The sequence below is a fragment of the Uncinocarpus reesii genome, genomic scaffold (assembly GCF_000003515.1).
Source record: "Uncinocarpus reesii 1704 scaffold_5 genomic scaffold, whole genome shotgun sequence".
NCBI classification, from domain to species: Eukaryota; Fungi; Ascomycota; class Eurotiomycetes; order Onygenales; family Onygenaceae; genus Uncinocarpus; species Uncinocarpus reesii.
In genome coordinates, this window is record NW_003052496.1 from 829,009 (window position 1) to 851,623 (window position 22,615).

Consider the following 22,615-nt stretch of genomic DNA (forward strand, 5'->3'; position numbering starts at 1 on the left):
TAGGCAGGTAATGATAAAGATTTGAATTTTGGTATTATTATAACCATGTCTACCTGAGGCTGCTTTGCGATAGAGAAGAGCGTTACCAAGGGCATAGCGAGGACTTGAGGAGTTTGGGGAAGTCACTTGTGAAAAAAGCCAGCTATTTACTGTACATAGAGGGGTATGCTAGGAATCTAGACCTTGAACAGTCAACGTCAGGCAAAGGCGGTGGACCGAAACGCGAAAGGAGTAAAGGGAAAAACGTCCTTGTCGAAAGGGGGATATTGGGAGAGGCATGGAAAAGGGGTCATCAAGAGTGTATCGTCAATTTAACCGGGGATAATGCCAGGTGAATAAAGAAGAATGGCAAAAATTCAATGCATGCATAAGGGAGATGACCGAAAAGGAAAGTAAGGAGAGAAATCATGGATCTAAGAGCCGAAGACTTTCAAGAAACCCCACATTCCAACACCGCTTAACACAGGAATAGTCAAATTATCATCCCAGCCGAACATATCAATGAGTTCGCTACCGGCAGCGACAACGCCGGTCCACAAGCTCATCACACCTAGGGCAAGCGGGCCGGATATAACAGCCTTATCTGTCACCGCCCGGGAAACTCCAACCCACTCAAGAGCGCCTTTGACCGAGTCCGGGATAAGATTTAATGTTCCGGAGAACATGAATGAATTGTCAGGATCATTAGCGAAATAGCCAATGGTAGGAACGAGATAGCCCCAGAATGCCGCAGCGGTAAGCACCCCAACAGCACATGCGGCTAGAGTACCGGCTACACTTTTTCCTCTACGGATTCGAGGAGTATAGCGACCATACAGTCGGCCAAAGGTAGATGCAGCGGTATCGCACCAACTCAGGAGAAGTACGCCCATGACACCAACATCTTTTGGGAAAAACCGCAAAACGATGAAGGCACCAAGGAGGTACCAGATCACGCCATTATAGCCCGAAACCTCAGTTTCCCGCATCAACGCACCCAGACAACGAATGTAAAATTTATTCACAGATTGGAAACGGTGTCGCAAAAAGTCTGTAGCAGCGATGGGGATGAGCGCCGTCAGAAGCCAAGGGGTGATTTGGAGGGGCTGCACGCCACGACGGTAGAGGTCAATAGTCACGAAGCCGATCGAGACATGGAGAAGCTTGCGAGGAATCTCGTGTCGATGGATGAAATTTCTGTAATGTCTATGGAGGGGAATTAGGCCGAGAGGTGAAGGCGATCGAGAAAGGTCGCGGAACGGATCCTTTGCTTTCGAGTAAGGTGAGAGATGGCCGCTCGGGGCGAGGAAGCCATTTTTCACAGGTTCCAGCTTTGATTCATTTATAGAAGTCAAGCCTGATAGCCGGCGCCGAGTCTTCCCGGGCGATGTTATGATTGGGCTCCGAGATCGAGTTCGAGCACGCTTTTCGATGCCTGAATCTGAGCCGGATTCGTGGACTTGCTCTCTTTCTTCTTCTGAAATGGGCGGAGGGGACGAGAGCTGCCTTCTGGAAGATGCAGAACGTGTAGTAGGACCTCGATAGCCGTCTTTGGATTCCGACCGCTCCGAGGGCGTCGGCGAGGGAGATATCACGCGAGGGGTTGCGGGCACCCCATTTTGGGCAGGCATGGCAAGGGACGCTGTAGGATCTGAAGTATGACTGTGAAGCACAGGCTCAGCGAAGATTTCAAATAGCAGCGTCTGCAAACGGACAATAGGGAGCGTCCTGTGCAGTTATCAAAGAGAGACACGATCGGGGGCTTTGTCAAATTTTTTAAAGGAGCTGGGAGCCAGAGCAGGGAAGGCACGGGCGCATGTTTGGCAGATATGAGGTGCTGCGTAGTTCTCGAGGAGCAACACACCCAAGAGGCACAGCGAGGAGAGCTGATTGCTGAGCCGATGCCTGTTCTGCTAGCAGCCGCAGGGCATGTTTGCGCGACGCCTCGACGGCGTCAAAAAGGATGGATTTTCAAGATGCGATGGCTGCGGTATCTTTTGCGGTATCCGCTCCAGGCTGCGTGCAGTTTTAGCCAATAGGCTTCCAATCATCAAAATTTTCCTCCAATTATAACGGCGAATAGTTTACGGCTAGTCTTGTATTACAGCACAATCACATGCAAATTTGCTTAGTAATATGGCGGTATTCCCTGGCAGAACTATGCTTCACGTGACCAGCCCTGCCAAGCAGTGCCAAGGCTCGAGTTTTCGCCTAAAATAAAATATAGGGCGGCGGCGACGACGAGACGGCGAGCTGGGTTCCAGGACTTGTGAAGGTGAACAGACGGCCTGTCGACGGACTTGGAAGATATAGTGCGGTTGTGCTCGTCATTCGGGATGGCGTCGAAGCCGAAATCGCCCCATTCCCGTGCCTGGGAAGCTCTCACGCCGCCCCTCTCGGAATGGATCCTGGATGCGGTCGCTTCTCAAGGGTTCAGTCGCATGACTCCCGTCCAAGCATCTACCATTCCGCTGTTTATGGGCCATAAAGATGTGGTCGTGGAAGCTGTAACAGGCAGCGGGAAGACTATGGCATTCTTGATTCCCATTGTCGAGAAACTGTTGAGATTGGAAGCTCCGATCAAGAAGCACCATGTTGGAGCTATCATTGTCTCCCCAACACGGTGGGTAGCTTCGAAATCGCATTGGACTTACTGCCACCGTTTAATCGGCTAATGTGCTGTGTAGAGAACTAGCTGAGCAAATATACAAAGTCCTACTTTCGCTTCTAGCATTCCACCCCCCATCAGCCGCCGCGATACAGCCCGCGAACCCCGACGGCACCGAAGACAGTACCAACCTGCCTATACCAAAGTCATCATCCACCTTGAAAGTAGTCCCTCAGCTACTCCTGGGGGGAACCACAACTCCGGCACAGGACCTAAGTGCCTTTTTGAAACATTCCCCGAACCTGCTCGTCTCCACGCCCGGCCGATTATTAGAGCTCCTCAAATCACCCCATGTCCATTGCCCCCAAACCTCGTTCGAAGTTCTTGTTCTTGATGAAGCAGACAGGCTCCTAGATTTAGGATTCAAAGATGACCTACAGAAGATTCTCGCCCGATTGCCCAAACAGAGACGGACTGGCTTATTCAGTGCTACCGTGAGTGACGCGGTAGATCAGATCATCCGGGTAGGATTGCGGAATCCTGTGAAGATTGCGGTTAAAGTGAAAGGGGCATCTGGAACAGATGACAAGCGTACCCCAGCCAGGTATTGACTGAGCCCTTATTGAGTCGACAAAGACTAACATTCTAAATAGCCTGCAAATGACATATCTTCTCACACGTGCGTCTCAAAAGCTGCCAGCAGTCAATCAGATTCTATCGTCAATAGAATCTACTCCCCAGAAAACTATTCTCTATTTCTCCACATGTGCGGCTGTCGACTACTGGAGCCATATAATGCCATCTTTACTACCCGAAACATTCGTCACGATACCCCTTCATGGAAAACATCCTCCAAATGTTCGACAAAAGAACTTTACCCGCTTCGCTAATTCAATATCCCCGTCAGTTTTACTAACCACGGACGTTGCTGCGCGAGGGCTAGATATCCCACTCGTCGACTTGGTCATCCAAATCGACCCTCCCACAGATCCCAAAGCTTACCTTCACCGATGTGGTCGTGCGGGACGTGCAGGGCGCCGTGGGTTAAGTGTCATTATGATCTGCCCCGGGCGAGAAGAGGACTACATCCCCTTTCTCGAAGTTCGCAAGACCCCAGTATCCCCTCTTGAATCTCCTCCTATATCATTCTCTGACTCCATTGTCATGGAAACCTCCAACAAAATCCGTCAAATCGTCCTACATGACCGTGCGCTACACGATAAGGCCCAAAGGGCCTTTGTTAGCTGGGTACGCAGTTACACCAAGCACCAAGCTCGCAGTATCTTTCGCGTCACAGACATAGACTGGGAAGAAGCGGGTTGTGCCTGGGGCTTACTCAAGCTCCCAAAAATGCCCGAGCTACAGAAATTCACTGGGGATCGAAGCCTCGGGGTAAATCTCGACTGGGACAAGTATTCATACAAAGACAAACAACGAGAAAAACACCGTCAAGAATCTTTAAACCCCACAACCAAGACGGCGGCTGACAATCCTCTTAAACGGCCTGCCCCATCATCCGCTTCAAACGACCCATTGCCGTGGAGCAAAACCCACGAGAAGAAATCCGAAAAAGAAAAACGGCGCGAATCCAAACGCGCAAAGAAAGAAAGAGAGCATTGGGAGAAAATGACAGACGAACAAAAAGCCAGCGTGCGGGAGACGCAACAAATGCTTGAAAAACTCCGCAGAGTAAACCAACAAAAGGTCAAAGGGGAGACGGATGCCTCCAACGACGTCTCTAAGCCCAGGGAAATGGAACTCGGAGACGAGTCCGAGTTTGAAGGATTCGATTGAATGTATGTATTATATATTTACGGTACTTGATTACCGCGTCCCTGTGGAGATGCGGTGCAGGTTGGTTTCGAGAAATATAATCCAGTTATGAACCCCTTATATCGCTCAGAGCCGCCGCAGTTTCTGCACTCTGTCATGTTGAGTCGTTATAGACTTTATGCTACGCAGGCATACATAACTAGATAGCCACGGACAATTCGTTTCGAGATTCATCGCTCAACAAATTGGAGGCACAGTACCTCTTTTACATATATCTCAGAAAATAGCCAAAGTTTATCGCGCGGGCATCATCCTGTAATGGTAATAGTTTAGGGCTCATTTCCCTTTGGAGATATCGACCAAAGATTGTTGTGGAATTACCTTCTTGAAGGATCCTATGTTGTATTGTTTGTGAGTTGAAACAGCCGCAGTTTATGAATATTGTGCAAGTAGAAATCGAATCACCCACATGCAATTAAGCCTCTACGAGTCAACAAAGCAGGAGAATCCCTTACTTGAGACAATGCGTTGGCTACAAGAGAAGATAGGAAAAGCAGTTCTTATAAAAATTCAATTTATCGGCATTGCCGTTTTCTACCTATGTGCTGGGCTCCCGTCTACAAAATTGAGAAAAGAAAGGACCCATGCCACCCTGGGAGGCTAATCCAGCCCAGAGGAGGTTATCCACGGCGACGCCCAATCCCGAAGGAGGGCGTCTACCTGAGGAAAACCAGGGTCAAAACTATATACAGACCAAATCCCCTGTCAACTCCAGAAACCTGGAGAGGGCGAAACTACATACGCACCAAGCCAAAACGGCGGGCATACTGCAGAGTCGTCAGGGCACAGGATGTGAAAAATAATAATAATACATCAACGATGACGGGAGCCCAGCACAACAACAAAAGGGAAACGAAGAAGAGGTACGCCCCCAAGCTGAACCAACTCGCCGTTAGACGACGAGTCCACCCCGCAACTGGCCGAATTCACGACCAAACTTCCCGCCCGTGACTCCCCGAACCCCCCCGCTAGAAACGGGGGTGAAGGGGTTGGCCACTGGCCAACGAAGCACAGAAGTGTCTGACGACACTTCTACCTTTGGGGAAGGTGCGCCCTCTCCCTCGTCATCCTCGTCACTGAAGTACAAGTCGTAGTCCAACTTGTACGTCCCAGTGACGTTGGTGATAGGAGGGGAGGGCGCGCGAGGGCTCTCCGGGGAGGAAGGAATATTTGCGGAACCTATGCTCGTTGGCTTGATGCCAGACGAGGGAACGGTCTGTTCCGCGAATCCAACCTCGTTTGCCAGGTTGCTCCGAGTACTTGCCACGCGGGAAGGTGTCGATGGCCCGGCAGTGGCCCAACTCTGTTGAAGCCGAAGCTTCGACGGAGTGTCTTGGGGGCTCACGTCAAATCGGACACGCTTCCGTTCTCGGAGTATACCTTTGGCGGAGAGTGGTTGCAGCTTGGGGGACTTGGGTCGAGGAAGTTCCTCTTCCTCTTCTTCACTTTCTGAGCTATAGCCGAAATATCGCATATCCATGCCATAGCTTACACCCGGGGGGTTTGGGATGACGTCTGGTGAAGGAGACCGCTTTCTCTTTTTGGGCTTGGAAACTGGAGTTGCTTTGACTTTATCAACGATTTCGGCGGCCGCAAGAGAATCGGAATTTTGGGAGTTTTCACTGGACGTTACGCCATCCTTTTTGAGACCGAAAAACAAGGAGCGATCAAGTGGTTTGGGGAAGAGAGAATACGTCAGCTCGCTAGGCGTGTTTTTCGGTTCAGGGGGGCTTGCTTCGGGTTGCTCGTCACTAACTTTTGACGGTTCGGTGGGGAGGGTGTCAGGATCAATGGAAACAATGCTCGAAACGGCAGGCTCGACTTCATGCTCGACTTCGGGCTCTGATGTCGCCAAGATAGGAGTAGACTGGGTGGGTTCAGCAGATGGGGTAGTAACCGGAATCGTCGAGTCTGTGACTCCAGCTGGTTCTCCAAAAGATGTCCTTAAAAGTTTATTAATCGAGCGTGGGACAGAACTGAGCAGGCCTCGAATACCCCAAGGTCTTGAAGGGGTTGATGGAGTTTGCGACGTATCGGTTGATGAGCCAGCCTTATTGCTCTTAGCGATACTTGACGGATGCCGGAGGATTTTAATCACAGGATGTGGTGGTTCTGGTGATTCCGGCGATTGCGGCGATTGGTCTTCGTCAGCCAGTTGGCGAAAGAGAAACAATGGTGTCTTCTTCTGAGCTAGCTTTTGAGAGCGGCGTTGGCCGTAAGGAACGGCTTGACGATTTTTATGCTGAGCAAGAGTGATAGCTCGGATGTCACGACGTTTAGCAGAAGGCAGATCTATATCTCCTTCGGATGGATCTTCGGTTCTCGGTCTTTTGCGATCGGTCGGAGTGACTGGAGTTGGTCGAGTTAGCGGCAGATTTCGCATAGGCTGAATACTTTCAGCTTGAGACCAAACAATATGACCATTAGGGCAACGTAAAATAGCAGAACAACAAGGACAAGTTGGACCGGTTTCCCTAACTGGGGACGTTTGAGTAGCCATGGATTGTCTTGGCGGGCTATCAAGTTCCATTGGGCTGCAAAATGAATTTGAAGGAGCAGGAATACTTGTGGTTTGTATTCCAGTGGCGACCGTAGCCTTTGTGGGCTCCTGATGCTCAGATACGGCTGAGTTTGACGCAGATCCGGCAGAAGCAGCTGAGTTTGTGCGATATGCGGCAGGAGCATTCGCGACTTCCTGGGCGGGAGAAGGAACAGCTGAATTTGAAAATGAAACAGACGGCGAAGCATTGATGTCTGCTGCCTGAATTCTGTCACTATTTAAACTGGGCGAAAAGGATTGCGGTGCAGGTTCATGTTGGATGGAACTTGCGAAAGGGGAGGGATACACTGAAGCACATGCAAGAAGAGCGTAACGCAAAAGGGGGTTTGGGGCATCTGGTCTGGGAGGACCTTCAGAACTGCGTGGGATATAAGGAGGTGGCCTTGGAATAAACGGCATCTGTCGACGAATAGGTTGAGATGACCGCTCAGCAGGGATAACAACGCGTGGTGGCTGAGTAATGGGCTGAGATGGCCTTTGAACGGTATTAACGACCAGGCTTAGCTCACGGACGGGTTGAGCAAATCGTTCGGTAGTGGCAACGACGCAGGTTGACTGAGGGGCAGGTTGAGCTGGCCTTTCAGTAACAATGGCAACCGGACTTGGCTCACGGACGCGGTGAGGAGATCCTTTAGAAGTGACAACGGTGCGGGCTGACTGAGGGATGGGTTGAGGTGGTCTTTCAGTAGTAACAACAACCGGAGTCGGCTGATCAATGGCTCGAGGACGTTTCGATCCAGGTGTATGATCAGTAACTAGTGAAGACTTTGGAGAAAACTGAGGTGATTTCCCCGACTCCCGACGAATTGATTGCCCATTTCCCGAAGTAGGCTGCAATGGCACTCTCTTCTTCTCGACGGGAATAGGGGAATGAGTAGTCGAATCGACAGAACTAGAAGCCACAACATGCTGTTGAAGTTCGAAGGTCAATTGGAGCGATGGGTCCGGTTCAGGACTTGTTTGGATGACAGAAGGAGAAGAAGGAAAAACACGATCAGCAGGTTTAAGGAACTCGTAAACTTTGCTGGTCAAAGGAGGAAAATTGACTTGAGAGAACTTTGGACTCAAGTTGAAATTGGTATCACGACCATTAAACGGAAGGAGTTGAGGTCGATTATTCAAAATATCAGCTGCAGGAGCAACCGAACGTTCCCCGGGTGGCGAGACAATAGTTCCACTTGGGACGCCAAAAATTCCGTCATGCGGAGGATTATCCAAACGATTATCGAAATGTTCAAGGGTTGTTGCACCAGAATGATTCGCTGGCGAAACCGGTCCGGTCTTTTGCGAAGACGAAACGTTAACAACTGGAGAAGAAGAAATGTTATGCTCACTTTTAGCTGGAGTAGTAGATTGCTCGGCTGCGATACTAGAGCTTGGCTCGTTAACGGGAATTTCGGCATCGATAACCGATTCGTTCTTTTTCGCCTTTGACCGAGTCGTTTTCTTGGACCCGCGTTTATTAGCGGAGCGAGAAGTCGTTTTGGTGACCCGGGTTGTCTGATTGTCTCTGCTGGCAGAAGCAACAGTGATCTCATTCGCAGTTTCCGCAGTATTGGCGGTAGATCTAGTCGTTCTGCGTTTGCGAGGCAGGTCCTCAAGGGACTTGAAGCCACCGGGAGAAATTGGTTGAGATCTAGTTCGAGCCATCGCGATAGGATGATAACCGAATCTCGGGTCGTTTGGATTTAAAAAAACTAAATTACAGCCCAAAGGCCTTGTAATTATAGAAAAGATGCTTGATAGCGATCTTAAGTGTGCTACTTGCTGCAGATAAATACCTAGGTCAGCACACAACACAGTGTAAACACAGAGTGACCGACTTACGTTGGTGCAGTTACACCTGAGCGAGCACAACACACTTGAGCAATAGGCAAGAAGAGCCAAAAGTAGATAGAGTGATGTAAAAGAGAACTTGAGCAGGCTTTGAGTCAACACCTGTGTTAGCTGATGCTTGTGTCGAGGGAGGAGGGGCAGGCAAGTACCAGATGACAACACAGTTCACACACCAACAAGAGATCTTCAGAGAAGAGTCAGATATCACTTTGTCAACAGTAGCTTGAGCAGCAGAAAGCAGTTTGAAGTTGATAGACAACGTAAGAGCCGATGAAACATGCGCAGCCGACGATGGTTGTATGGTGTGGGAGAAGAAGAGAGGGAGGGAGAAAGGTGGGTGAGGGAGGGGAATTTATGTTGACACTCACTGACACCAGATCAACTTGCTTGTTGACGGCAGCTGCGACCAAAACATTGATCTCACTGGTGTTGCCTTGGTTGCGCTGTTGTTGATAGCAACAGAGGGAAGTTGCCGTGGTTGCTATGCGCTTCGTTCCTCCCCGATTTGGGAAAAATGTCGAGTTGATACCCGGCAGAAAAAGAGCGGTGTCCAAGTTAAGCGCCGTTGATGTAATAAAACAATAATTACGGTTTGATCTGGTATTAGCGGTTTTATTTACCATCCCAAATAGGAAGGGACCAACAACACAGCAATGAGAGAGAAGGAGCACTGAGGCATCACCGTGCCACCCTTGCTTAGAGAGAAAACACCAGTCTTTGTCTGCTGTCAAGTCCTGTCGAACACCATTCAGACACTGCACTTGCTGCCCTGTAGGCCTTCATGGGGCTATCAATTTCAACTAACTACATCGCTTTCTCTTCGTCCTTCACAGCATCTGTGCGAAATCTAAGATTACGGTATCTGAGTGCCATATATAGCCATATTTTTCGAAGTGCAAACCCTAGAGGATACCATATCCACCATACCAAAATGATAAGAACGGTCAGTGGAAACGTAACTGCTGCAAAGAGCCAAATGGTCGTCGATGCCTGCAGAGGATCAGGGCTTGTGAAGAAAGACATACTGAAAAACCCAGAAACCGCTGTTGTGGGCAGGAAGAGCATCGTCATTACCGCAATGATTTTCATCGATGCACTATCATCCTTGGTGTCGCGGGCAATGCTGGTACTGGTCTCACTGTCCTGCTGCGTCACCAGGTTGAAAACAAGGTTCATCGCAATGTCCTTTCTAGATTTCAAGCTGTGCAGCCAACGCTTCTGGGCGTCAATGGAATCTACAAGATACACCAGGGCTTCGCCAATGTTGCTTTTCCGAAATGTATTTGGCGATATGTCCAACATTCTCTGGCGGACATGCGCCATGTGACGGGATATCATGCCGGCCATCTCCGTGCTTGCGAGAACGGAGTCTACGTCCTGAGATATTAGGTGTAGCTGGTTTGTCATTTCCTTAAGGTTACTCTTGTCGAACGGCTCCTTCGCGTATTCGCCAACAATGTCAAGCTGATCATAGAGTCGGTGGCGGAGTTTTCTCATGTTCTCCTTCCCATCTGTTAGGGATTCGTGGCAGAGGATACTTTGTAGGAGAAACGGGTCGTTGATCTGTTCAGTAGCAGTAGCAGACAGCCCTCCCTCTGGGTGGAAGTAGTCGCTAAGTCTACCCTTTGTCCTTTCCACGTATCCTTCGTTTTCACCACTTACGATAATATAGGTAGTACATGCCTCGGAAAAGTCGTACCCCATGTAGACTGAGCACGGCTGCTGCCTAGTATGGATATTATAGCGAGGATGCTGCCACATGGCTTCTAAAGGAGGTTCGTGGTGATCAGCTGCCGTTTATGCGGAAGGCATAGCGATTCGCACGGATACGCACCTGCCCGGCTCACCCCATTGTCACTCCTGGTGGGAATGTATAGAGGGGCCCAGTAATCAGGCTCTCCCAGCATAAGCGAAAAAAAATGAGGAGAAGCACGGAGTCCTGTGAGCAATTCTTCTGCAGTGGGGCTTGTCAAAGATACCTGGTATCCAAAGCTGGTCCCTGGGTATCGACGAAGGGTGCAAAATCTGGGGCGTCAGCATTTGACATCAGTTTTTTTTTGTGTCTAGCCATGGTGGCACACTTACATTGCCCTGAGTTTCAAGTGCTGTGAAGGCATTCGGGTTTGACCAAGCGAGAAGGACTGAGAAAGCCGTGTCAATGGTAAAAATGAGGAATAGATGTAGTGGCATACCTTCAAATACGCCACTAGCTTCTCGTCTCCCAAGCAATAGTTCCAGGTCCCTCTTCCATCCTCGTCAACTTCAAAGACATCACAAGTGCTGCTACAAGCGAAGTTGGTGCTATTTGCGAACAAGTTTTGGCACGCCGAAAGATTGTCTAAAGATGGTATAATCGAGACACCGTGTGTAGGATACAATGTCCGAGGAGTCTTTATCGGCTGATATCTTTGAATCATTCGAGGCGCCGTTGGTTTCGAGGTTGGGAGGTACTTCTCCGTGTGACTATAGAACCAGGGATGGTGTTCGGCTTTCGAGGCATCCATAGTGCTTCTCTAGTAATCTGCGGTAGTGTTATTCATATTCGAAATGACGGCTCCGGCTAAACCGTTGGTAATGGCACGGGTATCAAAATAGCTGTAGAAAAGGCATCTAGGTTCTCATTCCATGATTAAGTATGCGGTTTTTTGCAAGATTCGCGACAATTCTATTCGTCTACTTCCTCCAAACCTAAACTAGTTAAGTTGAGGAAGAGACAGTTATCACGAGTCCTCGCATTATCCCTGAGGTTCATGGGGCCATAGTAGTTACGAGCTCCACCCTTGTCCTTGCAGCTTCTGCACGGTCGGATACGGGCGTTACACACGGGACCTTCCGTCCCCCAAAGCCCGAATCTCAGTTTTCATCAAGCGAAAAGTAATCGGATTCGATCATTGAATATTGAATCACTTGATTTCACCATATTTTGAGGCTGAAGGCTGCGGGTTCTCCTCAACAGTAACTGGGAGAGCTTTATGATTGACCCGGTTTGCTAGTTAACTAACTTCATTTCAATCTCAAGAATGTCGAATTATCCAGAGTAGTTCCTCGTCTGAAAGATTGTCGTACACCTCTGCCAAATATCGATCACCCATACGATCAACAGAGTCAATGGTTCAATCAATAATAACTAGGAGAGGGAAGATGCAAAATCTCTGTAGGGCCCTCTGGTGGCGGGGTGAAACAATGAAGAAGATTCGCAGACAGCCATTAACCAACCCAGGCAAGATGTTTGTATTGCAGTCCAAGAGAGCACAATAGCAACACCTAAGGTTTGTCAATATTATCAAGTGCACAATCGACGACTTCACCCCTGCATCATTCTGGGAACTGGGCCGATGCAGTGCAGTCAGAATAAGCTTAACTCGACATCATCCCAAAACTGGGCTGGGATCCACCAAAGCGGGTAACCGCATGCACGACAGGTGGGACAAAGCTGGTTTATTGACATTGAAGATTTTTAAACAACTGCACACTCATATGAGAATCTATTTGCCTCTGGACTTGCTGAGGCTTTGAATAAATATGCATCAAATAAGTCTAATAGTTTTTCAGGCATAACTATGAAAAAGTCAGCCCAACAACATGGTTCCACCCAATCAAGCCAAATGCCTTTGATGCATAGCACCATGGGTTTTATTTGCCTGATGATCATGATTGGGGAAACTAATTGATATGAACATCTGTGCATTAATACCTTTGAAGACAGTAGATTCTCTAGTGAAATGCAAATCTGTGTTGCATTGCTAATATTCACCTTTCTCTAAAGAGTCACTAGAATGGACCTGGGAATGGTTGCCAGAACCTACCTGCAATAAGTAGCTAGCTAATCCCTATGCCCTAATGATATTAGAATTACCCGCTACTTGGAAAACTCCTGCCATATATCGTGACTTAGATAAAAGTTCTGAAGCTCTGTCACTTGGGACAAGATAAACAGAGAAGTAGTGATTGGCTCTCAGTCTCAATGCAACAAGAGGAAGTCATGATGTGATATGACTTTGGTTGAGTGAGAAACACTATCTTCTTCATACATACAATCGTTAAAAATTCATCCATTTTAAACCCTCTCTATAAACACCAATCAATTTGGCATCTAGAGTTGGATATGACAGGCATCGCCGACTGTCAGGCTGCATTAAGCCCAAAGCGCCAATGAACCCCTTCAATTCGCACAGTCTTTGTTCAGTGCTCTAGTACATGGGAGTTGTGATGGGATGGCCGTGGTAGGCCCAATCCACCACCTTGGCGGCTTTTTCTATTGCGGTTATCTATCAATCGACGCTTGCCCGGGAATCAAAATTCTCGAAATATTGCTGTCGCCGCGAAATCCGCAAACTACAGCAAGCCCCATTGCCCTAGAGGGTCAGGGCCACCGTCTTCCCGCCGCTTTTGTAGTCTATTTAGCCTGCGAACCAATGTCCCAACAAATATAGGACCGATGATCGTACACAGCAGGATCGCCCAGGTGACAATAAGGAAGGATTGCGATACATCGTTTGTTTCGGAGGAGCCAGAACTAGAGGATTCGCTGAAGGTGGCATTGCTCTCAGCCAAGCAAGCAATAAGCATGCCTATTTCTCCGCGAGCAACCATAGCCATCCCCACAATCGTCGCCGGATAAAGCGAACGGGGCTTCGACCATTTCGATTTTGAAGCTGTCAGGCTCTGTCGTTCTACATTTCTATTACGACTCAAACCCGTTGCCTGATTTTCCGTTCCTGCCGAGGTTGTTTCCCTAGGGCCATTCGGCTTGCCATTGCATCGAACGGGCAAGACGCGTTGGAGGTTTTGAAGAATTCCGCTTCTGGGTATACCTACATTGAACCGAACGAGCCATAGTCCGGTCACAGCTTTTCCAATGAGCATCAATGCAGTATAAACGAATCCACGCCACACAGTTTCGCCTTGAAACATACGAGTTATTGGGATTGCAAACCCAATCGACGCCTATTGCTAGCAGTCAGCAGAAATAGATTCCTTAGGGTAGGGCGCATACGAAGAAAATTGGCTTGAGGACCCTCTCAACAGCCTCTGAATAGTATTTTTCGTAGATTTTTATCCCTGTAGAGCAATCAAGGCCCTCGTTGCGAACGTTGCAGTTAGGAGCCCCTTGCTCTGTTGGACTTACAGTGGCTCTAGGTTCCGTTAATACAACCGATACGTCACAGGGAGATTCTTCATTCTTTTGCGAGACTTGCGGTTGATTTTCATTTTGCTGTTCGTTTCTCGATGGAGGATTTGGGTTGGGAGTGAGGAACTCCGAATCCCACCAACTGATTAGTACTCCTGCGAGGTACGCTGCAAATAACCCTGAAGTTCCAGAAAATATTGCTCCTGTCGTTAGTCCAATAAGGACTGCAGTGTGGATAAGGAAAGCAACATGATCGGCGTGCGCTTGGATAATCAGGAACGAGCGGCTATCTTTCTGCCAACTTTGAAGCAAGATTCGTGTCAATGGTTTGACAATAAACCTACAGCCCAAGAGTAGAACTGCTAGAAAGCCGAGAGAGACTGCAAGCGGCCGGACAATCGTCACGGCGCTAACCGAAGCCCCAGAGCCAGAGAGGTTCAAAATGACCTGTATCAAAATAAGGCCCACAACATCGTCCATCATGGCAGCGCTCGTAAGCACCGTTCCCAGCTTGGTCTTTGTCAGACCACTTGTTGTTAGGATGGTAAATGTGGTTCCAAGGCTGGTCGAGCTTAATGCTGCTCCTGCAACAAACGCTTGCAACGGTGTAGCAGATACCAGGCGGATAAGAGAAAAGGACAAGCCCATGGGCACGGCTATGCCTGTCAGCGCGACGGCAGTGGAGAGAAAAATATTCGACCTCAATGCTTGTAGAGATGTAGATAGTCCTCCTGTTGAAACCCGTTCAGTCAACCTGTACAAAAAGGGATACGGGATGGAATCAGTGTCTCGAACCGTTATAGACGACTAGAATAAGTCCAAGATAGCCTATAGAAGTCACAGTCTTCTGGAAATCGATATTCACCCATTCGCTCCCGGAGTTCCCAAGCCATACCGATGAATATTTGGCCGACCAGGCCACAGTACACCAGGCGATCGAGGACATAGTTGATTAGATTCAGCGCGATGAAAAAACTTGACTGGATAAGAATTGTAACAATGGCAGGCTCGTGGTACGCCAGTGCAGCGGAGGATACATCCGCCATTGTCCTGAGCAGGATCTTGCGGTTTTGCTATTCTTCGTATGAATTTTGTCGAAGATGGCTGGCCTCGAAACCCTAACCACGTAGTTACCACTGAAACTTGAACTAAAACCATCCTCTACGCCCCAAGTTGCCTCACGATGATTCCCTGGGCATGAAAGGAATACCAATAAAATAGATCAGAACCTGTCGGATATACATAGCCATAGTTCGAATCCTAGTTATTTACCTGTTTTGATAAAATGTCAAACGCAGGCTAGCTTCCGTCGAGAAGTGCATGGAGTCATGATTCTAATACCACTGGAGAAAAATGCCCAGAGGAAAAAAAAATAACAATATTGTACAAGCGGTCAAAATTTGCATTTATAAACTGATCTCTCCCTTCCAAGTTGCATCGGTCAATCCCAGAGAGGTCACCAGATTTTGCCATCGTGGGCCACCGCGCTCCTTCTTGCGTAGATACTTAAGCAACTTTTGTCGCTTATGAACCAGTAACCTGAGGTTTCGTTTGTTATGTTTATCTTTGTGTGACGTCTTTTCTAGATTCTTTGCCAGGGTCAGAATCTTTGTAGTTAAAATCGCGATCTGAACTTCCGACGAGCCTGTATCGGGACCAGCACGGGGGCTGACTCAGTGGAAGTTGGGAAGCTGAGGGATTGGCGGCACCGGTTGGCTTCGGAGCGAGAGCGGTATCTGTGTTATGACGCCCAAATGTTTCGATACAACGCTGGATGTTTACGAGCTTGCGTTCTTTGCTGCTAGCATTGCTCAAATCCATGATACGCTTAACAGCCTCCTGGGCGGTTTTGTGCTTGTCCAAGTGTTTCTGCGTCTCATCTTCAAGCTTTTGCGGATCGAAAGACCCACTTTTGGTATCTGCAACCGGTCGAGATAGCTTCTCCGAGCGTTCGAGAGTGGCATTCAATTCGTCCTCTGAGACAAAATAATTGAGACCAGGCGACTGTGATGTATTCTCGCTGGGTTCGGCGGGTGTGATACGGGGTATAACCTGTCCGTTCAACAGCGCTTCTGTAAAGGGAGTTGGCTTTCCGCGCACGGAATCGCCGAGGGCGGCTTCTCGTTCTTCTTGAAGCACTTGTTGTCGGGAAACATTGGCAGCCTTCCGTTGACGAGCTAGCGCTAATGCAAACGGATCGTGATGTTTCTTTGACCGTTTCTTCTTGGAGGAGGCGGATCTGGAGTAGATGCTGGGCCCGAGAGCCAAACCGGAAAACCAGCTGCACAATGGCCCTATACACAATTGAAATTAGATAATGCAAGCCCAGGGAATCAGAAAGAGTACCCACCATTAAGGGACCTGGAGCACGACGGGATCGGAATTCGTGGCGGCATTCTGACGGCCTTGACTATCTGCTTTGCATCCCCTTCTCTGCAGCAAAATCTCAGTTGATCTTTTGCTCAAAGTCCCAGCTGATTATGTAACTTTGATTCCGGGCCGACTATGCTACCGATTGCCCTAACCGCCCGGAGCTAGCCAGACTAGGGCTAGCGCGCTCTGAGCTCCCCGGGCCACACAAATCGCATCGAATTAACGAAAAAGAATTTGTCTCGCGAAACGTCAACCAGCTGCACCTTCGTCGTCTCTCCATCCCGACAACCGCCAAACGATTGATATTTCCAGCCTTCCCTTCACCAAAAATATCAGTCGCCCATCATGGCCCCCTCTAACCTTCCTCCGGTTTTCAATGCCACATCTCAGGACATGGAGATGCTCCTGGCTGCGCAATGCCATCTCGGCTCCAAGAACTTGCAGGTTCACATGGACCCTTACCTCTGGAAGACTCGTCCAGATGGTATCAACGTGATCAACATTGGCAAGACCTGGTAAATTATGCAATTGCGGAATAGAGAGAGCTCGGTTTACTGACTTTGCGCATGAAGGGAGAAAATCGTCCTTGCCGCTCGTATCATCGCCGCCATCGACAACCCCGCCGATATTTGCGTGATCTCCGCTCGTCCCTATGGTCAGCGTGCCGTTCTCAAGTTCGCCGCTCACACTGGCGCGGTCGCTATTGCCGGTCGTTTCACTCCCGGTAGCTTCACCAACTACATCACCCGCTCCTTCAAGGAACCCCGCTTGATCATCGTCACCGATCCCCGTACCGATGCTCAGGCCATCAAGGAGGCCAGCTATGTCAACATTCCCGTCATTGCTCTCTGCGACACCGACTCGCCAACCGAATACGTCGATGTCGCTATCCCTACCAACAACAAGGGTCGCCATGCCATTGGTCTAGTTTGGTGGCTCCTTGCCCGTGAGGTCCTTCGCCTTCGTGGCACTCTTGCTACCCGTGAAACCGAATGGGACGTCGTTGTCGATCTGTACTTCTACCGTGACCCCGAAGCCGAAGAAGCCAAGGAACTCGAGGAGGCCAAGGCCGCTGGTGTCGACGAAATTGGCCCTGGTGCTGTCGAGTCTGGATTCGGTGCTGAAGGTTGGGAAGCTAGCGCTGGAACTGCTTTCGGTGCTGCTGCTGCCACTACAACAACAACTAACCCTGCTACTGCCACTGCCACCTGGGAAGCAACTGGCGGCGATTGGGCTTCTAGTGCTCCCGCCGAGGGCTGGGCAGGTGAGGCTCCTGCTACCGAAGCCAAGTGGTAGACGTGAAAACCCTTTAATTTCGGTGAATGGATATGAGGGTGTTTGGGCTGAATTATGGAAGACGACGCATGTCTCGACGTTGATATTTTAATCACTCGCGCATTCCCACGATCGCTTACTTCTACTCCCATCCTTGCCCTTGTCAAAGGAACAAAAAAGCCAACCCATTTCAGATATTGAAGCAATTACACATGTTCAATTCTTTTCCTCTTTTCCTTGACCCATTATGCGTTTGGCGTGGAAGGCATTTACAATTTTGATTTGACGGCACTTATGAGGGAAAGATACCCGTTTGATTCTAGTCTTATGGGGGAAAGCCCTGTGCTGTCAGCGAGGGACGTACTTGATCGTTGTCCCACTTCCATTCTGCCATGTTGTTAATTACTGGGTAGAGAAGAGAAACACCTCGAATTGAATCTACCGCCTTTTTAAACTGTTCTCCAGATAGTTTTTTCCGTTACAGCCTACGCAAAGAGGATTGATAATTCTCGGGAGCATTGTAGATTCATTGGACCTGATGCTAACTGAAAAAATAAGAAAACAAACTCAACATGGGTATCTCGTTTGAAGCTGCTCCGTATATATCTCATCCAGCAGCGACGTAAAAACCAGCAAATCAAAAGACATCACCATAATCATCCGCAAGATTCTCTTTGTAATACCAGTACTGATCTTTCATCGCGATCTCCTGTATAAACTGAAGCGGCGAAACCTCGTCCAACGTAACTTGGCTCGCGTAGCCACCCAACCCCATGAGTGTAAGCGGAATACCACATGGGCCACGCTCAACCGAAACCTGCACGAGACTACCAATAAACCACACCCAGTTCTTGACGACGTCGTACTCGAGTGAAGCTTGATGTTGACCGAATCGAATCGTCCCGTTATGGATGTTCGGGCTGGCGGTACGGGTCAGTCCGCGAATGCTGTAAGCAGCTACTTCATTTCGAATCTGCTCGGCGCTCAGACCACCTTCCCAGAGCCTATGAAGGCTATTGACGTCGTTGCATGCCCAGATCGAGTCCATGATTGTTCTTGACCGCATGTACTCAAGCATTTTGCTTGGGGGCAAGCAGCGAGGGTTTCCCCAGATACGATGCTCGGGATGCATCGCGTTGATTTGTGCCTCGTATTTCCAGGCAAACTGTAACAATGTCTGCACCGCGGGCAAACTGAAACCACAGCTCTGGTAGGATTGCGAGTATGGCTCCTCCGCAATGTGTCCGACGTAAACGGTCATGGCGCAGGATTTGTTGATGGTAGTGGTATACTCGTCTTTGATCAGTGTGAGGACTCGATCGATGTCAAAAAAAGACGCTCGATAATAAGGGAACACGGGAGTCCCCAGTCTGACTTCAAAAAAGCCCCACTCCTCCGAGCCATTGTCAACATCGTCCACGTCGTTGATGTTGACGGCACTTCCTCTTTCCACGACCCAGGATCGTAAATCGCCTTCGTAGGCCCGATATTCGTTCATCTTCACTCCGAATCGTCTCAGGTATTCGGTGATTTCCTCGTGAACGGCGCGCATCTTCTGGAGATACGAAAGATTTGGCGCCCGCTGGCCAAATGCTGCGACGACATTCACCTTGACGATGAACTCCGTTTTGATAGAGAAGGATAGCACACCAGTGCCATCCACAAGCTCGGGCTCGCTGATCATCTTGACGACTCTCAGCTCGTGCTTTGAGAGCTAATTTCGAGAAATTGCCAACGGAGAACGCGTCAAAAGAAATAAAGGAGAGTATCAAGTCACCGTTTGATGGATGAAATGATGGGTGATTGTCAACCTAAGAGACTCTAGCAGAAGGATGTTGAACAATGCTGCCAGAGGATGAGAACAACAAAGTGAAAAGAAGAACAGAAAAACCAGGCCTCAAGGTTCCTCACCATGAGGGTTTGCCGCACAGGTGATCTTTCTCGGTGATTTGGTAAACGCGCAGCCCCTCCGGAGCGAACACATCCTGTCTTTCATAGAAGATGCCGGGAAAAAGCACACCAAGAGAAGAGCACCACAATGCAATAACAGATTGGACCAACACCAATGGGTATCAGCAGAAACGATTTCACCCCCTGCCTCAAGATCCAGTTCAGATATAAAAAGGAACAACAGGTACTTGTCGTCTGGCTAACCGCACACATTTCAATGTCGACATGTGGAATGACGAGTGCCAGTAGAGGCCTCCTTCATGCATAGCCAGATTTGGCGTCAACCTCCAATTCTTCTTCTGTTCTCACTCCAGGGGGAATAAATCCCCAGAGAAAGAAGAAAATAAAACTTTACAAAACGCATCACAAAAAAGACGTTTTTATATGTGACTTTACACGTGACACTGGTATTGCTGGTACTAGCGCTTGAGCCCCAGCAGGACTGCGATTGGCCCGGGTGATTTCCACCTGTATCGAAATTACCAGCGCTGACTCCAGAGATTTTGGGCAGCGAGACGGCAAGGTCCAGCGAGAATGAAGTGCTGGGGTGATTGAGTGCCTCAACTGACTGGGGATGAGACCTTCTTCTGGGAAGCTTCATGCCTTGAGATGGGCGACGATTAATACCAGAATCACAGCATATTCCGCATCTACTTTGTCTAGTCCCTGGAGTTCCCGCAGATACCGTTTTTCGTCAACAGCAATGTCCTCCGCGAAAGCCAGCCCTTCCCCAGCGGGCCTCCAGACCGACTACTCGTCATGGGACACCGCCCGTCTCGTCGCCCGAATCACAGAGTTGGAACAGCAGCTCAGTTCTTCCGCCGAAACCCAGCCCCGCGGCCGGAGCAGACCCAGGAACGACCTCCCTCCTACATCACCACTGATCAACCCCGTTGAGTCCTACCCGCCAGGCCCGTTTAACCCATCGCGAGCGTCCTCGCGCGCAGCAAGACCACCTCGAGATATCGACCCGTCAAAGTATCATACCCGCTTCATCGCATTGAAGTTTGCCTACCTGGGCCAGCGATATAATGGCTACGAACACGCGAATGGAAATATCACACCGTTGCCGACGATCGAAGAGGAGCTTTGGAAAGCTTTACGAAAAGCTCGTTTAATTTTCCCTCATATCGTGGAGAACTCAGAGAATGTCGACGAGAGTGGAAGTAGGTCGCTATCGCGCCCATATTCAATCTCCTGGGAAGGATGTGATTACTCCAAATGTGGAAGAACAGACCGCGGGGTCAGTGCTTTTGGGCAGGTTGTTGGGGTTAGGGTGCGAAGTTCACGCCCGAAGAAAACTGTTGAGCCGGTCGCTACTCCAGATACTTCTACCTCCGTTACTCCTAAACTCATTAGCAAAGACGTCGAAAGCCCCTTTGGCGGACTGGGCATTGATGTCTCTGAGCTTGAAGTGGAGGAAAAATGGGACGATGTCGCCGACGAACTTCCATATATACAAATGCTAAATGGGGTTCTCCCCGAAGATATCCGTATCCTAGCGTGGTGCCCTCGCCCTCCTCCGGATTTTGACGCCAGATTCTCATGCCGCGAACGACGATATCGATATTTTTTCACCCAACCAGCGTTTTGCCCGACACCGGGGCCGCTGGGTTTCGTTAAACGCCCCGGCGACACACCAGGGTCCAAGATGAGGGAAGGCTGGCTAGATATAGACGCAATGCGGGAAGGAGCCAAACGCTACATCGGTTCCCACGACTTTAGAAACTTTTGCAAAGTGGACGCTAGCAAACAAATAACGAATTTCGTTCGGAAAATATCCCATGCAGACATTCAAGTTCTAGATGCTAAGAACCTACCACCCGCGTTTTTAGCCCAGCAAGGATTTCAACAATATGAAAATGTTGATCGAGAATTGCGTGACTCTAGCGATGTCCAGGATCCAGCTCTGAAAGTGTACTATTTCAGCGTTCACGGATCTGCGTTCTTATGGCATCAAGTCCGGCATATGGTCGCCGTCTTGTTTCTGATCGGACAAGGTCTCGAGCCGCCATCTATAGTTTCCCAACTACTAGATGTAAGCACAAACCCTCGACGACCAACGTATGACATTGCATCTGATGCGCCACTGGTTTTATGGGATTGTGTTTTCCCAAAAAATGGGGATGAAAACGAGGACGGCCTGGATTGGGTGTACGCGGGGGACCCACGGACCGCGAATTCAGGAAGGGGAGATGGAAAGTTCGGCCAAGGCGGAGTAGTCGACAGCATATGGTCAGTTTGGAGACAGCGCAAGATTGACGAAGTCATGGCCGCAAGCTTGCTGGATCTTGCTGTCGGTCAAGGCGACAGCAGTTCGGTCGCTAGTGGAGGATTCAGGAATCCTACGCTAGATAAACTTAATCGCAGTCAGAAAATGTTCTACGGCGGTAATGACGGGAAAGCAAGCGGCAACTACGTACGATTAATGCAGAGGCGGAGGAACGATACCGTGGAGGAGACAAACGCAAGATGGGTAGCCAAAGGGAAGAGGACCGCCAAGAAGAGCTCCAAGAAAGGGGATTCCGCGGATGTTGAGGATGCCGCTTGAATTGATCTTTGCGGCTACTCTTCCTTGGACCGTAAGAATCGACAAGCGTTTGCAGCTTGAAGCCGTTCCATCTATGCGTCCAATTGACTTACGCCGTCAAGGGCCGGGTTCATAGAGGCATTTTCGGGCCCCCTTCCAAACTTCTTCCAAGGTTTTACGTCGGGGTAACAGGTTCTGCCACCAGTCAGCAGGGCTTCCGATGAGACATCCCTAGTGCTCATACCGGAAATACAACTACCACCTCCGCTTCGGCTTCCACAATGATCGCCAAGTAGAACCGCACTTCAAATCCTTTGAAGGCCTCGTGGATAACGATATCCTGTATTTGTGCAGTGGGAATAAATCGCGTTGTAGCGCCCATAAGATAGGTAGCTGAAGAGGTAGACGTTTGAACTCCCAGACCGCGAATGACAAGAAGGGACTCCTCTTATGGAAACTTGTTAGCTTCAAAAACGAGCTGTAGATTGATATATATGTCAATTGTTTCCTACGTACCAGTATAACCTCTCCTAGCCATAA

General features: G+C 49.3%; 9 protein-coding genes across 9 annotated transcripts; 3 read left to right on the forward strand and 6 right to left on the reverse strand.

The window, feature by feature from the left end:
* Positions 1-413: 413 nt before the first annotated feature.
* UREG_07293 (uncharacterized protein) lies at positions 414-1,610 on the reverse strand (the record flags this gene model as incomplete). Its single annotated transcript, XM_002582474.1, has 1 exon — positions 414-1,610. The coding sequence occupies one exon, from the start codon at positions 1,608-1,610 to the stop codon at positions 414-416; it is 1,197 nt and encodes a 398-aa protein (XP_002582520.1).
* Positions 1,611-2,315: 705 nt separating this feature from the next.
* Positions 2,316-4,381, forward strand: UREG_07294 (uncharacterized protein; the record flags this gene model as incomplete). Its single annotated transcript, XM_002582475.1, has 3 exons — positions 2,316-2,602; positions 2,667-3,191; positions 3,241-4,381. 3 exons carry the CDS (start codon positions 2,316-2,318, stop codon positions 4,379-4,381), a joined length of 1,953 nt encoding a protein of 650 aa, XP_002582521.1.
* A 931-nt stretch (positions 4,382-5,312) lies between these two features.
* UREG_07295 (uncharacterized protein) lies at positions 5,313-8,630 on the reverse strand (the record flags this gene model as incomplete). Its single annotated transcript, XM_002582476.1, has 1 exon — positions 5,313-8,630. The coding sequence occupies one exon, from the start codon at positions 8,628-8,630 to the stop codon at positions 5,313-5,315; it is 3,318 nt and encodes a 1,105-aa protein (XP_002582522.1).
* Positions 8,631-9,564: 934 nt separating this feature from the next.
* Positions 9,565-11,320, reverse strand: UREG_07296 (uncharacterized protein; the record flags this gene model as incomplete). The annotated part of the gene is made up of 4 exons (XM_002582477.1): positions 9,565-9,585; positions 9,744-10,582; positions 10,651-10,841; positions 10,902-11,320. 4 exons carry the CDS (start codon positions 11,318-11,320, stop codon positions 9,565-9,567), a joined length of 1,470 nt encoding a protein of 489 aa, XP_002582523.1.
* A 1,831-nt stretch (positions 11,321-13,151) lies between these two features.
* On the reverse strand, positions 13,152-14,993 carry UREG_07297 (uncharacterized protein; the record flags this gene model as incomplete). The annotated part of the gene is made up of 3 exons (XM_002582478.1): positions 13,152-13,763; positions 13,945-14,603; positions 14,843-14,993. 3 exons carry the CDS (start codon positions 14,991-14,993, stop codon positions 13,152-13,154), a joined length of 1,422 nt encoding a protein of 473 aa, XP_002582524.1.
* Positions 14,994-15,507: 514 nt separating this feature from the next.
* UREG_07298 (uncharacterized protein) lies at positions 15,508-16,343 on the reverse strand (the record flags this gene model as incomplete). Its single annotated transcript, XM_002582479.1, has 2 exons — positions 15,508-16,241; positions 16,298-16,343. The coding sequence occupies 2 exons, from the start codon at positions 16,341-16,343 to the stop codon at positions 15,508-15,510; spliced, it is 780 nt and encodes a 259-aa protein (XP_002582525.1).
* Positions 16,344-16,665: 322 nt separating this feature from the next.
* UREG_07299 (40S ribosomal protein S0) lies at positions 16,666-17,616 on the forward strand (the record flags this gene model as incomplete). Its single annotated transcript, XM_002582480.1, has 2 exons — positions 16,666-16,835; positions 16,893-17,616. The coding sequence occupies 2 exons, from the start codon at positions 16,666-16,668 to the stop codon at positions 17,614-17,616; spliced, it is 894 nt and encodes a 297-aa protein (XP_002582526.1).
* A 616-nt stretch (positions 17,617-18,232) lies between these two features.
* UREG_07300 (uncharacterized protein) lies at positions 18,233-19,279 on the reverse strand (the record flags this gene model as incomplete). Its single annotated transcript, XM_002582481.1, has 1 exon — positions 18,233-19,279. The coding sequence occupies one exon, from the start codon at positions 19,277-19,279 to the stop codon at positions 18,233-18,235; it is 1,047 nt and encodes a 348-aa protein (XP_002582527.1).
* A 969-nt stretch (positions 19,280-20,248) lies between these two features.
* Positions 20,249-22,096, forward strand: UREG_07301 (uncharacterized protein; the record flags this gene model as incomplete). The annotated part of the gene is made up of 1 exon (XM_002582482.1): positions 20,249-22,096. The coding sequence occupies one exon, from the start codon at positions 20,249-20,251 to the stop codon at positions 22,094-22,096; it is 1,848 nt and encodes a 615-aa protein (XP_002582528.1).
* Between the last annotated feature and the right edge of the window lie 519 nt (positions 22,097-22,615).